At 29.7% G+C, this 14,777-nt stretch overlaps 3 protein-coding genes across 3 annotated transcripts; 1 reads left to right on the top strand and 2 right to left on the bottom strand.

Annotated features, from left to right (window-relative positions):
- The first annotated feature begins 1,842 nt into the window (after positions 1–1,842).
- On the top strand, positions 1,843–5,251 carry LOC123297915. Its single transcript, XM_044879746.1, has 3 exons — positions 1,843–2,267; positions 2,939–4,487; positions 4,949–5,251. The coding sequence occupies exons 1-3, from the start codon at positions 2,041–2,043 to the stop codon at positions 5,249–5,251; spliced, it is 2,079 nt and encodes a 692-aa protein (XP_044735681.1). The 5' UTR covers positions 1,843–2,040.
- On the bottom strand, positions 5,248–8,314 carry LOC123297226 (beta-hexosaminidase subunit alpha-like). The gene is made up of 6 exons (XM_044878807.1): positions 8,151–8,314; positions 7,855–7,985; positions 7,586–7,791; positions 6,864–6,976; positions 6,178–6,382; positions 5,248–5,881 (listed from the first exon to the last, which is right to left on the bottom strand). The coding sequence occupies exons 1-6, from the start codon at positions 8,161–8,163 to the stop codon at positions 5,314–5,316; spliced, it is 1,236 nt and encodes a 411-aa protein (XP_044734742.1). The 5' UTR covers positions 8,164–8,314; the 3' UTR covers positions 5,248–5,313.
- A 5,691-nt stretch (positions 8,315–14,005) lies between these two features.
- On the bottom strand, positions 14,006–14,644 carry LOC123297921 (protein PET100 homolog, mitochondrial). Its single transcript, XM_044879752.1, has 2 exons — positions 14,442–14,644; positions 14,006–14,359 (listed from the first exon to the last, which is right to left on the bottom strand). The coding sequence occupies exon 2, from the start codon at positions 14,237–14,239 to the stop codon at positions 14,006–14,008; it is 234 nt and encodes a 77-aa protein (XP_044735687.1). The 5' UTR covers positions 14,240–14,359; positions 14,442–14,644.
- Positions 14,645–14,777: the final 133 nt, after the last annotated feature.

The raw sequence follows: 14,777 nt of genomic DNA on the forward strand, positions 1-14,777 counted from the left end.
CGTATAGACGGTATACCGTATAGACGGTATACCGTATAGACGGTATACCGTATAGACGGTATACCGTATAGACGGTATACCGTATAGAGGGTATCTATACGGTATACCATATACGGTCTAGACCGTCCACGGTATACCGTATACGGTCTATTTAGACGCGGTATGAAATTATTTTTGCCCTTTTATACAGTGGGACCCTTAAACCGTGCACGGTATACTTTTTCACGGTATACTCTTTTTGCCGTCGAGCCCTTATACCGTGTGCGGTATAGTCTCGTCCACGGTATACATTATACAGATGGGAAAGCGTATTCTACAGAGATTTTTGGCCGTGCGAGGTTTTTAACCGCGCACGGTAAGCTATAACACACGGTATGCGTTTATATTGGGATTATTAAGGCGTGAATGGTTCTATACCTCACACGGTAAGCTATAACACACCGTATGCGTTTATACAGAGATTTTCAAGCCGTGAATGGTTCTATACCACACACGGTAAGCTATAACACACGGTATGCGTTTATATTGGAATTATTAAGCCGTGAATGGTTCTATACCTCACACGGTAAGCTATAACACACGGTATGCGTTTATACAGAGATTTTCAAGCCGTGCGAGGTTTTTAACCGCACACGGTATGTCATAATAGACTGTATACGTCTAGATAGAACTTGTAAGACTTGAAATTGCTTTATACTGCACGCAGTGTGCTATATCTCACGGTACATCTATATATTTAACTTGTGGAGCCTTGTATGCTTTTATACTAATTAATTTGAATAAAGTAAGTAAGGTGCTTCGAATTGATAATAAAAATTGAATAATCTTCCACAAAAAAAACTACTTCCTCGTAGATGAATAAAGTACAACATAATGTACAACTGATACAAGTCTCAGTATTTTACTATGACTTGTGGAGTGGAGCACAAGTCACAGTATTTTACTATGACTTGTGGAGTGGAGCACAAGTCACAGTATTTTACTATGACTTGTGGAGTGGAGCACAAGTCACAGTATTTTACTATGACTTGTGGAGTGGAGCACAAGTCATAGTAAAGTACTGTGACTTGTATTTGTTGTACATTATGTTTTACTTCATCCATGTCCGAGGATGTAGTCTTTTTTGTGAAAGATAATTCAATTCTTATTATCATTTCTAACCGTATATACCCGTATTTCCCATCTGTATAATGTATACCGTGGACGAGACTACATCGCACACGGTATATTTTATTTGCTTCAAATAAGCCTTCCAATTTATATTGTGTATACCGTGGACGAGACTATACCGCACACGGTGTAAGGGTTCGGCGGCATAAAGAGTATACCGTGAAAAAGTATACCGTGCACGGTATAAGGGCCCCACGGTATAAAAGGGCAAAAATAATTTCATACCGCGTCTAAATAGACCGTATACGGTATACCGTGGACGGTCTAGACCGTAGACGGTATTGTGCGGATAGCCACACCGTAAAAATATATATTATTTTATTTATAAAATTCTCTCAAAATTAATCCTGATTAAATAAAAATAGGATATACTTTTCTATGATAAAAAGTCAGTTTAGGCCGTTCTGCCATCTGGATAAAAAAAAATCTTCAGCTTAACAATGTTTAGCTTTTTACGATTTAATGCTGTTGAAGTTTTTTTTTCATCCAGATGGCAGCACAGCCTAATCTGATCAGGTGACCTAATTTGACGCTCAAACTCAGCGTCAAGCTTCATCATGTAAATACACCTTAACGGAAGAAATGCACGAATTGCATTTCAACTTGTAGCTAATTTCATTCATATTCATAAAAATATAACCGAAAATAACAACCTTCATTTGAATCATGAATGTTGACAACTACATTCTTGTAATTTTACATTTTGAGTTTAATGGCATGAAAATAAATTAATTCGTAAATTAATAAAATAAGTAAACTAATATTTAGGATATGTAGAATATAATTACATTCGCTTATATATTTAATAAGTTTCACATAGTTTCAAAGTAAAATAACGAATCTACGATAACGATATAGAATTAACCTAAAATGGTACCATTTCGAATATCTGTTTCATTAAATAGCTTCTTTAATGACCAACGATCGTTGAGTTACATACTCATTGATAGCCGCTTTCAAACCATCGAAGACCTAGAAAATCATATAAAAATTGTTTTTAAACTTAAGCCTGATTGTGATATTTGCTTAATTTCTAACAACCACTTGTTACCATCAACAGAAGAAATAAACCTTATTCACGAAGGTGACTCATTACAGTAAGTAAACTATAGTATTATATAATATTTTTACACTGGAACTTCAGGTGACGAAAATGACAAAAAATCTGTGGTGTTAAATTTCGTTAATTAACGAACAGACAAATGATGCATCTTTGCACAATCTATTATGAACAAAGCAGGAGTAATCACATCGAAAGAGGCCGTTGAAATTCAAGTACCTTTTCAATGTCAAACTTGATAGCTTAACAAGAAAAGGAGGCACAGCAGACATAATTAAAAAACTTCTTTCTAGAGTAATTGAAGCTTTTTATTAGATATCGTTAAAAAATAAGTTGTCTCAAAAACAAATATCGTTTTTGGCCATCTTTTTCAAAGGAATGTTGCTTAATGTTTACTTCTAAAAAAAATTGTCTCAATAATATTCCATGATTTATAGATTATGATAACGATAAAAATTTAATTTACGACCCAAAGTCCAAAGGTTTTTTTTGTTCCCTTTATTTTACACATTAAGAACAAGTTAAGGCATTGCCATAAAAGTACTTGGTTTCTTTTTGAAGATGATTGAATTTCAATATTTCGCTTCGTTTGCTACTTCTTTAAAATTTGATCACTTGGTCATATGTAAATGAAGTCCTTCGAATATTTTTTCGTCTTTGGGAATATCTAGCAATGACGTTAGTACTAAATTTATTTTGTTTTTATAGTGTTTCACCCGCAAACAAAGATTTTTGTCTAAGAACAAAATCTAATGTAATTCACGAAGAAGATTTACAACCTCCAATTAAAAAACGTAAAACCAGCAAAAAACATTTAAATACTGCTTGCATTTCTCTCGACGATTCAAGCGATGAAAAAGATGTTTTAAAAATTGAACCAGAAACTGCGCCTCAGCCAGCAAAGAAGAAGAAAAAAAAGAAATCTGTACAATTTGGTGAAACTTTTCAAAACGATACTCATAAAACAGAATCAAATGAAACAGTTGTAATGGAAGTCGATAGTATCGATCAAAGAAATGTTATCGATAATAAAAACATTCAAATACTAAACATCGAAAATGTTTCGAATATGAAACTTGATTCAATAAATAGAACAAATCTAGAAAGTAAGATTGATGAAAATGAAATTTTATTTTGTACAACAGAAGTCAATAATTCAAATTATTATAAAAATGAAGCGAGTTCTTCAAAAAATTATGACTTAAAAACTAATTCAAAATTTACCAATACCGATTACAGTGCTTCAAATTTTGATAATAATGATACCACTGCATCACAATGTTTTGATCTAGGAACTAGTTCGAAGTTTTCTAATGTCGAATGCACTACTTCAAAGATTGATAATGATAGCAACATTACATCACAGCGTCCTGACCAAGAAACTAGTTCGAAATTTCGTGATACAGGGATTTTAAAAAAGAATCTCTCTACATCACAGCATTTTGACTCAGAAACGACACCGACATTGTGTAATACAGGAAACAATACTTCAACTCTTTATAAAAATTCAAAATTTGATATTGCCAGTACTTCAAAAATTATTTGCGGAATTAACGATACAATTAAAAATGATAATACCACTAATATTGATGAAAACACAAGTGTCGTAAAAGATGGTGAAACTTCAAATGAATTTATTGAGCATTTAAGAGTTTCCCATAATGGTAGTCGTGGAAAAATTCCACCATTTACTATAGGAGATTTCTTGAATTACGCACACTCGGTTGGAAATAAAAATGAAACTAAAATTGAAGATAACAATATGAATTCCCCATGTGCTCATGTAACGAAAAGACGCAAACGTATTAGAAAACGTAAGTCTCGCAGTAAAGATGGAAATATCTCTATAAATTCGATGTCAGATGTTGAACCGGAATTTCGAAGGCCTTTAATAGCAGCAAGTCCACGATTACACATTAGGTTTGATAGTTTAGATAAAAATTCTAATGAAACTACGTTATCTGCCACGAACAGTCCTATCTGCAGTAGCACACCCAATCCAGAATCAACTAAATGTACTGTTAAAAAAGAAAATAATGAAACAATTTTGAATAAAAATGATCGCAACTCTATCAAGGAAAATAGTATCACTGAAAGTAAAATTGAGTTTTCCCGAAATCTTGCAAATGATTCACTGGATGTTAATGACAATTTTTTTAAAAACATTGATCTCACCAATAATAATTTAGAGAATGTTAAAAACGTACTAATGAAAAAAGATGTACCACCGGAAATTAATGATATTATAGCTTTTAAGGTAAGAATAAATAAGGATTCAGGCGAGATTTATACAGGAACACTTGTACTTGCGCTCGAATTGACTGCGAGTAAACCTCGCGAGTTTTGTTGCTAAACGACTAAATTGTAGGGAAATAATAGAAAGTCCGATGACTTTTAACTTTGTCCGGAAGCTCAAGGCTGGATTAACCATGCCGATAACCCTGGGCAATGCAATTTTTGGGGCTCGTTTGAAGATCGTCAGTTTTGTTAGTAAACGATTTCATTCTGGGGGAATAATGTAAAGATTTTTATCTAAGAATATATTTTCTTCTTGAAAGGAGAATAAACAAATATATATTAAAATAGTTTAATTTGAAATAATACGTCTCTCAAAATCGTATCCGACTATTGTCATTCAATTTTGAAGAAGGTATCGGAATCTTTTAATTCCAATTCCAAATTAATAATTAAAACAAAAATTATTATTTAATGTTTCAGATGTATGAATTAAATGAAAAATATGAACCTTGTATTTCAAATTGGATTGTGGGTAAAATTTTAAAATGGTATCCTACAGAAAAACATGTGGATGTTTTTATTTTAGCTGGCCAAATAAAAACTAATGTCCCAAATGGAAAATTCGAATTGGAAGGTAATGGCGATTGTGAAAATGAAGACAATCAAAGAAATGAAAGTGAGAGTTTGGAAAACGGAGACGACAGAAGAAATAATAAGTCAAGTATTGTTAATTTAAATTTCACGAATCTTATTGATCCAAGATTAATAATAATTAAAAATTAAATAAAATTTTCTTGTTTATTAAAATTAACTATTTGTACATTATATCGATGTTAAGACTAAGTTTATACACAAAAACCAGCTCCGTTTGGAGGTTGGGCTGGTATACCACGATTTTTCATCCGACACGTATGTTCTTCTAGTCGGGGTTGAGCTGATGTAAATGAATTAACATTTTCACTTGACCATAGTTTTTCAGCAGTTGCACTTGCTCGTGGCCATATTCTAGTTAAGAGATTGGAATCGTCAACAACTTCACTCCACATACATGCTTCACCACCCAATATAAATTTCCTTTGTTTTTCGGATGAAACATAATCATATGGATCACATTCATAATATTTTTTCCAATCACCACCCGTTGATAAATGATCCAGATACCAACATGAACTGAGGATTGCATTTAAACCATCTTCAGTAACTTGATCGAAATATTTGGATTTCGCCCAAACTTGAACTGCTACATCTTTTGTTATATTAACACCTTCTGCATAGATTTCTTCCCATACTATTAATTTGGATCCTAAACTCGATCCAATTTCATAAAGAATCTCATGGAAAATTGTTTGGAATTGTTCGGGATCTTTAATATTATTTTGTGCCATAAATTCTTGAATATCAGGATTTGACAACCTATAAAAACGAGAATCATATAGAATATCGATGTCAAGAGGAATTAGAATTGGAAAAACTTCACTTGGTTTCTAATTAAAGTTTATTCATTTATTTAATATGCGTGAACTTAAATGATTACACGATGTCTTTATAGCAAAGTGAAGTGCTGTGTAAGTCAAAAAAAAGTGCTAGATGACTGTACCTTGTATTGTTTTAATATCGTTGCTGGCAAAAATCAATAGGAAAATTTTTTGATGGCAAGGTAAGAACTATTACTTTTCTATTTTCTGTTAAGTAAAAACTATTATACTTACCAACAATCTTTATCCACTTCATCCCCGCCTATATGTATGTAATTATCAGGAAAAGTTTCATTGATTTCTTTATACAAATATTTAAGAAAAGTATATGTTAATTTTTTTATTGGATTCATAGGTCCATATTTTCCATTTGGCTTATTATTGTCGAAGCATTGAGTTAAAATTTCAGGATAAGCAACACCCCATGATCTTGTATGACCTAAAACATTTTAAATAGCATATATACTATATAATATAAATTGGGTAAATTTGTAGAAACGTTATGAACTGTTTTTTTTAGTTTTATATAAACTAAACTTTTATATAAAGTTTTGTATCACCCAACCAATCAAGTGAAGAGTAATAAAAGTCCAAAAAATTAAACATGATTAAATGGATTCAAAAAACAGTTCTTAAATTTTCATTATCCTGATGAAAAAAATATTTGAAGAAAGAATAAGTCTTAACAAGTTAAAACTCTGAAAAAGTTTTAGGAACTCTGAATTTCTTAACGTTTTTGTACTGTCTAATTCAGAGTTATCCAGACTTATTCAGTCTGAATTAGAGAGTCCAAAAACGTTTAGAAATTCAGTGTTAATAGTTTTTAAGATTTATTAAGACTTATTCTTTCTTCAAATATTTTTTCCACCAGTATATATATCATTAAATCTTGTTAAATTGTTATTTAATTGTTTATTTACCAGGCGTATCAAATTCTGGGATTACACGAATTCCTCTAAGTTTTGCATATTCAATAATATTCTGAACATCTTGTTGACTATAGACCAAGGATGGATCGTAAGCACCCTTTTGACTGAAATTTTATTCATTTCAAAACTTTTTTAACCTCCAGTATTTATTATTTCTGAAAGGTATCCTCGTAAAATTATATCAGAAAATATCGTATCTCTCAAATAGGAACGATTAAAATCTTGTACGCGGCCACGAAAGTTTCATTAGCTAAAATATTGAGCAGCCAATCCACAGTTAGTCATGATATAAATGGTTCGAAGGCCCGTCGGGTGTGAAGGCCCTTAAAGCTTTTTTTCAAAGAAAATATTTTTAGTTTTTCGTATATGTCAAAAAAAAGCCATTGACGAAGGAAATGATAAAAATTTTAAAATAAAAAGATGCTTAAAACTGCCGAAACGGTTGAAAAATCGTTTCGAAAAATACACTCCATATTTTAACACTTTCAACAGTTGCAAACTTCCAGCCCTTTAATTGTACGCATTGTTTTTTAACAAATTATTTTAACGTATCCAACTGGCAAAAAAAAAAAATTAGTCGAAACATCAAAAAATTTGATTTTTTATGAATTCGACTGATTGCTAGTGAAAGTTATACATTTTTGAGAGTAAAAGATTATAGAATATATTTTTGGTTGGTAGAATTCCTTTCAGAAACAAACTATTATACAAACCTCAATAATGGAAACATTTTACTTTCATAAGGAAAACTTTGATCATCCGTAATATGCCAATGAAATACATTTAATTTGTTGTAAGACATTGCATCCAAATTAGCATACAGGTTTGATAAGGAAATAAAATGTCGAGAGGTATCCACCAATAAACCACGATGTGTGAAACGAGGATAATCAGTAATATTGGTTTTTTGTATTTGAAACTGTAAATGATAAGAAATTATAACTCAAAGAACTTTACCCTATCACATAATTAAGAATCTTACGAAAGGACCATTTTCAGAAGGGTGAATTAGTTGGATAAATGTTTCTAAACCTCGGAGTACACCCCAAATGGATTTGCTTGTTAACTGACCCTCGTATGTTGTCTCGTTTTTTAGTCCTATACGTAGGTCATCTAAAACAGAAATGAAAATTTTAAATATATTCAATGAACAACTGTTACGTCGTAGCCTAGATAATATAGACTTCCAAATAAAAGTAAATGTTTTGTTTTTTCTTTCGGGATTAAATTCCGAAAAGGATGTATACCGGATTAATAATAATAGTTACAAATGCTTACATTCTTCAATCATTTTTTCACGTGGTAAGTCTTCACATGGATTCGTTAAAGCTATTATTAAATTATTTAAATCATCATAATCTTGTCTTTGTGAAAATTGACGTTTGGCGGAAGATATTTTTAATTTTCTATATTCTTTGTTAATAATATTTTGATAACGCTGAATAGCTTTTCTTAAAATATCACAATCATTATATTTCACCTAAAATACAAAATTTAATATTAAGTAGGTTTAGTTGTTTAACAATAGTTATCCGCCTGCGACGCGGGGCAATTTCAACTTTATACCGCAGTATATAGCCTCCTCTTCCTATGGTTTCATTTATCTACCCTTTTTGTTCACAATTTCATGAATTTTAATTTTTTTTTTTAATTAAGAGGTAAAAGGGGTCTATTTCGGAGGAAAAATTGTTTTGTTTAAAAATTCGTTTCAAAGCATGAAGATAGAAAAATATTCAGATTCCATTTACCCCGCATTTTTTGTGTTCTTTTAAACTTATCTCATTTATAAAAATAATACAAGCACTGATTTATTACAATGTCTATATATAGTATTTTAACAATTAACTCAATCAATTGTTAATTTCATTACTTATTTTCGATTAAGTTCATAACAAAAATTGGACCAGAATATGGTCTTAAATTTCACCTTTATTGATATTTGATTTATTTTTTATAAATTAGAGAACAATTTACTTACTTGAAACTCAAATGTGGATGGTTTTAAATTAAGGTAATCTTCTGAAGATTGTTGCACTTGTGGTTTCGGCCATACTGCACCAATTGTTGGTTTAATTGTTGGCCCTGGTTCAACAATGTACGCAAGAGATATTTTGTTTAAATATAACAAAATATTTACAAATAATAAAATACTTATTCGTAACTCCGCCATTTGTTATGATGCTGTAATACGAAACATTAAACAATGCGGTTAGTCATTTTAAATATTTTTGTGACCCTAATCTAAATTTGGAGTGTTTTCTAAAGATTTTGTTATTTAAAGATTCCATAAGCAGACTTAATTATCTTTATCAATAATTACTTCTTGACAATTACTAGTATTTACAGCTTGATTTTTCATAATAAAACATGATTTTCTGAATCTAATGAGGAAATTGAGATTTCTAATTAAATCGAAGGCAAAAGCATCATTTAGCATAAAAAGTTTGTCTAAAGCTATGTAACGGCAATTTATGATTTTATTGCATATTTCGTTCAAATAGCAGTTTCGTTACTATTAACTCTGAAGATTAATGTTCAATATAGGAAGATACTCCATGACACATTACGAAAATGATCAAATTATTTTTGGAAAAAGTTCAGTCAATATTATATCGCAAGTTTCGCAAGAAACATCGCTAACTCCATAAGATTTCCTGTATGTGCCAAGAGTGAAGACTACTGTTAACCGTTTTCCAAAAATAATGTGTGATCTAAATGATAAGTCTAAAAAATTCAGATAATTGTTCAACTTGTTGTTCAATTGAACAAAATGTTCCACATAATACCGATTGATCATTTTTCCAAAATAATGTTATTAATTTTCCATATAGACTTTGTTTAAGGTCGGAAACAAAGTAAAATTTGAACAAAAATATTCATAAATAAAAATTTTATTAGCTTTTTAAGATGGAAATGTACTTTTTTTTTGCCCTACCTGTACATTAAAATTTTCAAAAGTAAATCAATTTAGTTTAAAACTTTCCGAAAGTATTATTAAATGAATTGTCAATACAATCAAATCTAGCCAGGAATTTTAGTGAAAGTGAAAAAATTACATACGCAAGGACGCCCGAACCTCAGACCTATCATCAGCTGGACAAGCGGTTTATAGTCACTAAACCACATCTGAATTACTGACTAGCTTTTTTTTTATCATGCAAACACATAAGCAAAAAAATTATTCGTCACGCTGACTAATTTACAGTGGCGGATTTAGAGATTTGCCGCCCGTAGGCTATTCAATTTTTGCCGCCTCTAAATTTTGATATCTTAGTTCACAATCATATCAATTATCTATCAATAAAATTGCAACTTTATGATTTGTGCTCCATTATCCTCATTACATCAACTTTTCTCGATGGTTAGTATCATCGAGAACTATGGTACCGTGTTAGATGTATTTTTTACGCATAAAGAAATAACTTTCTGGAATAGAATTTGACAATTTGCAAACTTGCTGCAGCAATCATGATTAGACCATCGATATTGTATCAAGAGTGAATTGTGTAAGGAGATCTCATAATTATTAGGTACACGGAGAAAAAATTATAGTAATTATCAGTGAAAAAAAATATGTAAAAATAACTAAATTTCGACTATAATATGGAATCGCTATTGCGATATTCTAAAAATTCATGATCATTACATTATAATCAAAAGCGTTTAGCAATTGTTTATGCAGAGATTTTGAGATATTTATTATTTAGCACTGTATATAGGACTATATTTCGGTTTTTGTTGAATATTTTAATTCCTCTATAATTTTTGAAATTCGTATTTTGTGTGTGTATTATAATTTTTTCTAAATTTTGTCAATCGAAATAAAAAATTTATGAACTAAATTTGCCGCCTCTTAAAATTTGCCGCCCTAGGCTCCAGCCTACTCAGCCTGCTGGTAAATCCGCCACTGCTAATTTACTTTATCATCAACCAAACAATTGATATTACAAAATTCAAAATGTGTCACTCTAAACTAGATATTCAACTATGAATCCTAGTAAAAACGAATTATTTTAGTTATTTGAAATAGTTCTATCCTGGAAGTTGCTCCGGGAAAATTAAACACAAATATTACCAAAGTATTAAATAATTTATTATAGACATTGGTGGACAAAAAAAATCCCAGCCGGCAATTCTTACAAGGCTTTAAAGAAGCAATACGTTGGCAGTACCATTGTAATGCTAACGAATCTTTATTTGGAAGAAGTACGAAATAAAATAAAAATTTTGACATTCTTAGACCTGGAAATATCGATATTTTCTATGGCCTTTTTTTAAATTTCTTTTTAAAGTACCCCGAAACTAGATTAAGTGATGCTTATAGATCTCACTCGACAAATATCTCGTTTATGCCGGGGCAATACTCAAAGATACTCCCTGCAAAGGTTATTTTTATCTTTTCATATATTTGTTCACTTCCAGAATTTATAGTCATCAGTTTTCATAGCTTGCGCATATTCTAGAACCCAATTAATACCTACATAATGCAGCATTTATAACCATTGATTCAATATTTTAAATTTGAAACTATAAGAAATAAATATTTAAAACGGGTGTATGGGTTTCCTTTTGTTTACTTATTTATACTAATAATTGATATCATTAATTATTTGTCAATTGATTGAAATATGATATATTATTTATCATTGATAAAATTTACAAATACCAAACAAGTCAGATGTCGTACCAAAGAAATTAAAATTATTTGTCTATCTAAGGATGTTTGACTATAGATAAGTGATATTTGTAGAATTTAAAACAACCCCTGACGTATTCGTTGTATTCAAAATCGAACTAGCATCGTAGATAACATAAAGATTAGGATCACAAATTTATAGAGGTAGGTTAAATTTGACCACAAATTTGAAAAGTATGATCCAAATTGAATACAATTTTATACTTGGTTTAAAATTGGATATAATTTGGATGTTATAGAGCAAAATTAAATTTTTTGGATTTTGATGACGTCATAAAGTTCCAAAAATCAATTTTTTTCATAATACACGCAAATTTTATCCGATCTGAATGATTTTTTTTTTTTTGAAATCCTCTAATTTTAGACCAAATTTTTCATTTTTGAAGTTATCTATTAGCTAACATACATCTTTGTGCGAAATATCGGTACCATGACTCAACTGTCTTAAAACCGTTTAGAGATAGGTAAAATTTGACCACAAATTTGAAAAGTATGATCCAACTTTAGTACAATTCCATACTTGGTTTAAAATTGAATATAATTTGGATGTTATAGAGCAAAATTCAATATTTAATATTACTAAAAAACTATGCAAATAATAAAATTTTACTAATCTGGTAAAAATTATCGCCACTAACGAAAATTTGTTACTTGTATAAAAAAAAATTTGATAAATAATGTTGTTTTGATTTATTTATTTTATTTACAATTTTTAATTATTATTAGTAATTAGATTAAGATATTATTGTTTATTGTTATAAGCATTTATAGGTAATATTAAAAAAATCAAAACAAAATAATCGAACTTTAAATCTAAATTGTAAAAATACAATGGATAATTGTATTCTATTGTTAAGCGATTTTTCTCGAACGGAACATTTTTCAATTCCAAAATATAAAAAATCTTTATATAAAAATCTTATGTCACGATGTTTGTTTACACTAAGTTCCGAAACCACGGAACCGATTTCGATGAAATTTTGTAGATATATATTTTTTGGTCGTACTTACAAGATAGGATCGTTTTTATCTCGGTTAGTAAACGTCAATTTGTTTATTGCGAATTTAACGTAAAATAAAGAAAGGATTCACTTCTAAGTCCCAAAAAATTTCAATAGATGGTAGTGAGAGTTATACAATTTCTCTCAATCTTATTTTTTATTTTGTAGGAGCATTCAACAGATAGTGCTGTGTTTCAAATTCAAATATTTTTTGGGTGCAAAATACAGAATTGAAACTCTTATATTAATTTGTGCTCTTATTAAAAAATATTAATAAATATCCCATTAGTGCAGCGTATTCCTTCGGCATATTGCCTAAATTAGTGGAGTACATGTAAAATTTTCTGGCGAGTAATCATTTAACAACTCTATACTTTATCGAAGCAACCAGGGAAAGGAAAAAAATTTTAGATTCAAGCGCTTTTAATTTTGCTGCACTTTCAACATACCTGATTTTATGAAAATAAAAATAGCGTTTGGCCAATCTTTAAGATGAAGAGGCAACCTAATAAGAGATCCTTTTTTCAAGCTAGTATAAATTTGAAATACCCCCACCCTAAGGAAGGTTTCCGTTGCAGTATCTCTATTACTAAAAATCGAGCACTGCATTAATTTATTCAGCCCTTATATGGAAAAGTAAATAATAGAAAATTCGTTTTCCAATACAATAAATTATCTAATGCTGTAATTGTGCCTTTGATATAGTGGTCAGTTTGTTTGTAAGAAATTTAATGGAGAGTCTTCTTAGCTATGTTTCCAGAAAATCTGTTTAGTTTGGAGAGAGCTAGGAGGAAAAACCTCATTTGAGGGTGTTTTTAAGATTTTGTAAATTTCATTTATTCTATTTGGCTGAAAAGGGAGTGGAGCTTGACAGATCTGTAATATGGTAAACCAATCCATACGCCATTAACCAAGTACTTTCTGTTTTTATTGCTATAAATGGCGATCAGATATAAGAAAGAAATCTAAATGGTTATATTTCGAAGTAAAAATGAGTTAAAATTTTCCGGAGTAGATTAGAAATTATTAATGGAATTTCATCAATTAATGTGAGTGGCGTTAGGATCAGAACCCCTGATAAAATACAAGTCTAATAGCAATTGCAGTTGCAATTTTTTGCATTTATTTTAAATAGAAAATGCAGGAGAATAGCCCAATGATTGTTGTTAGTTTGATTTTCTTAAATCTATTTTTGATATTTATACTCTGTGCCACAAAAAACGTACATTTATAGTACTTTATGTAAAGAGCAAAGCCGTGCATTTTTTGACACAGAGATAGGTACATTTCAACCTCTTTGATGTAAATGTAAAGACATATTATACATAATTGAAATAATTTTTATGTTATTAAATCTTATTTATTTATATTTAAAACAAATTTTAACGATTATATTTACATTTTCTAAATAAATATACTAAAATTAAAATTAAATACTATTTAAAATTTCTAGCAGCTTTTAGTAACTCTAAATCTCTTTCTTCTTGCATTTCAATAATTGTTTTTTCAATTAGAGCCTTATGATCTTTATTCTCGGGAGGATACATATCTCTTCTAACATTTTTAACCCAATCTTCAAATAATTCTGGTTGATTAAAATAGTAAAAAATTGCAACTGGAAATGCCATATACATTGCCATTCTACCAACTTCTAATTTCCAACCTCCCATTATTTTCGGTAAAGAATTTGGAGTAATATAGAAAAAGAAAATTGATTTATTTAGCCGGAGGATGTATTTACCTTTATTTTTTGAGGTTATGAAAATTCAAGAGCAGAAAGATATTATTTCCTAAAACAATTTTAAAAGTTAACAAAATATTTTTGAAGCGTAAATTATGTAAAAAAACAAACTAATTATGCGTAATATGTACCATTTATTCCAAAAAAGAATTCGTGAGTATATTTACTAACTTTCCTACAAATACAAAGAAGTAGGTACAGAGGTTGCCCAAAGTTGAAAAATTTATTGATGCTTTTTTATTATGCTATGTATTTTAAATCGAATTTTCTTTAAAGAGAAATAAGGTAATCAGAAAATTTTAATTTTTGTAAATTATCATTACCAATAATATTATTTAACAGAAGATGTCAATGTCAATTTAATTTTTTTACATTAGCGCCGCTACGTGGATATAATTTAAACTATCAAATAACTGCATAAAAAATGAAATACACTTACGTATAAAATATTGCCTATACTTATTTTG

Source organism: Chrysoperla carnea, chromosome 4 (assembly GCF_905475395.1).
Source record: "Chrysoperla carnea chromosome 4, inChrCarn1.1, whole genome shotgun sequence".
Lineage (NCBI taxonomy): Eukaryota > Metazoa > Arthropoda > Insecta > Neuroptera > Chrysopidae > Chrysoperla > Chrysoperla carnea.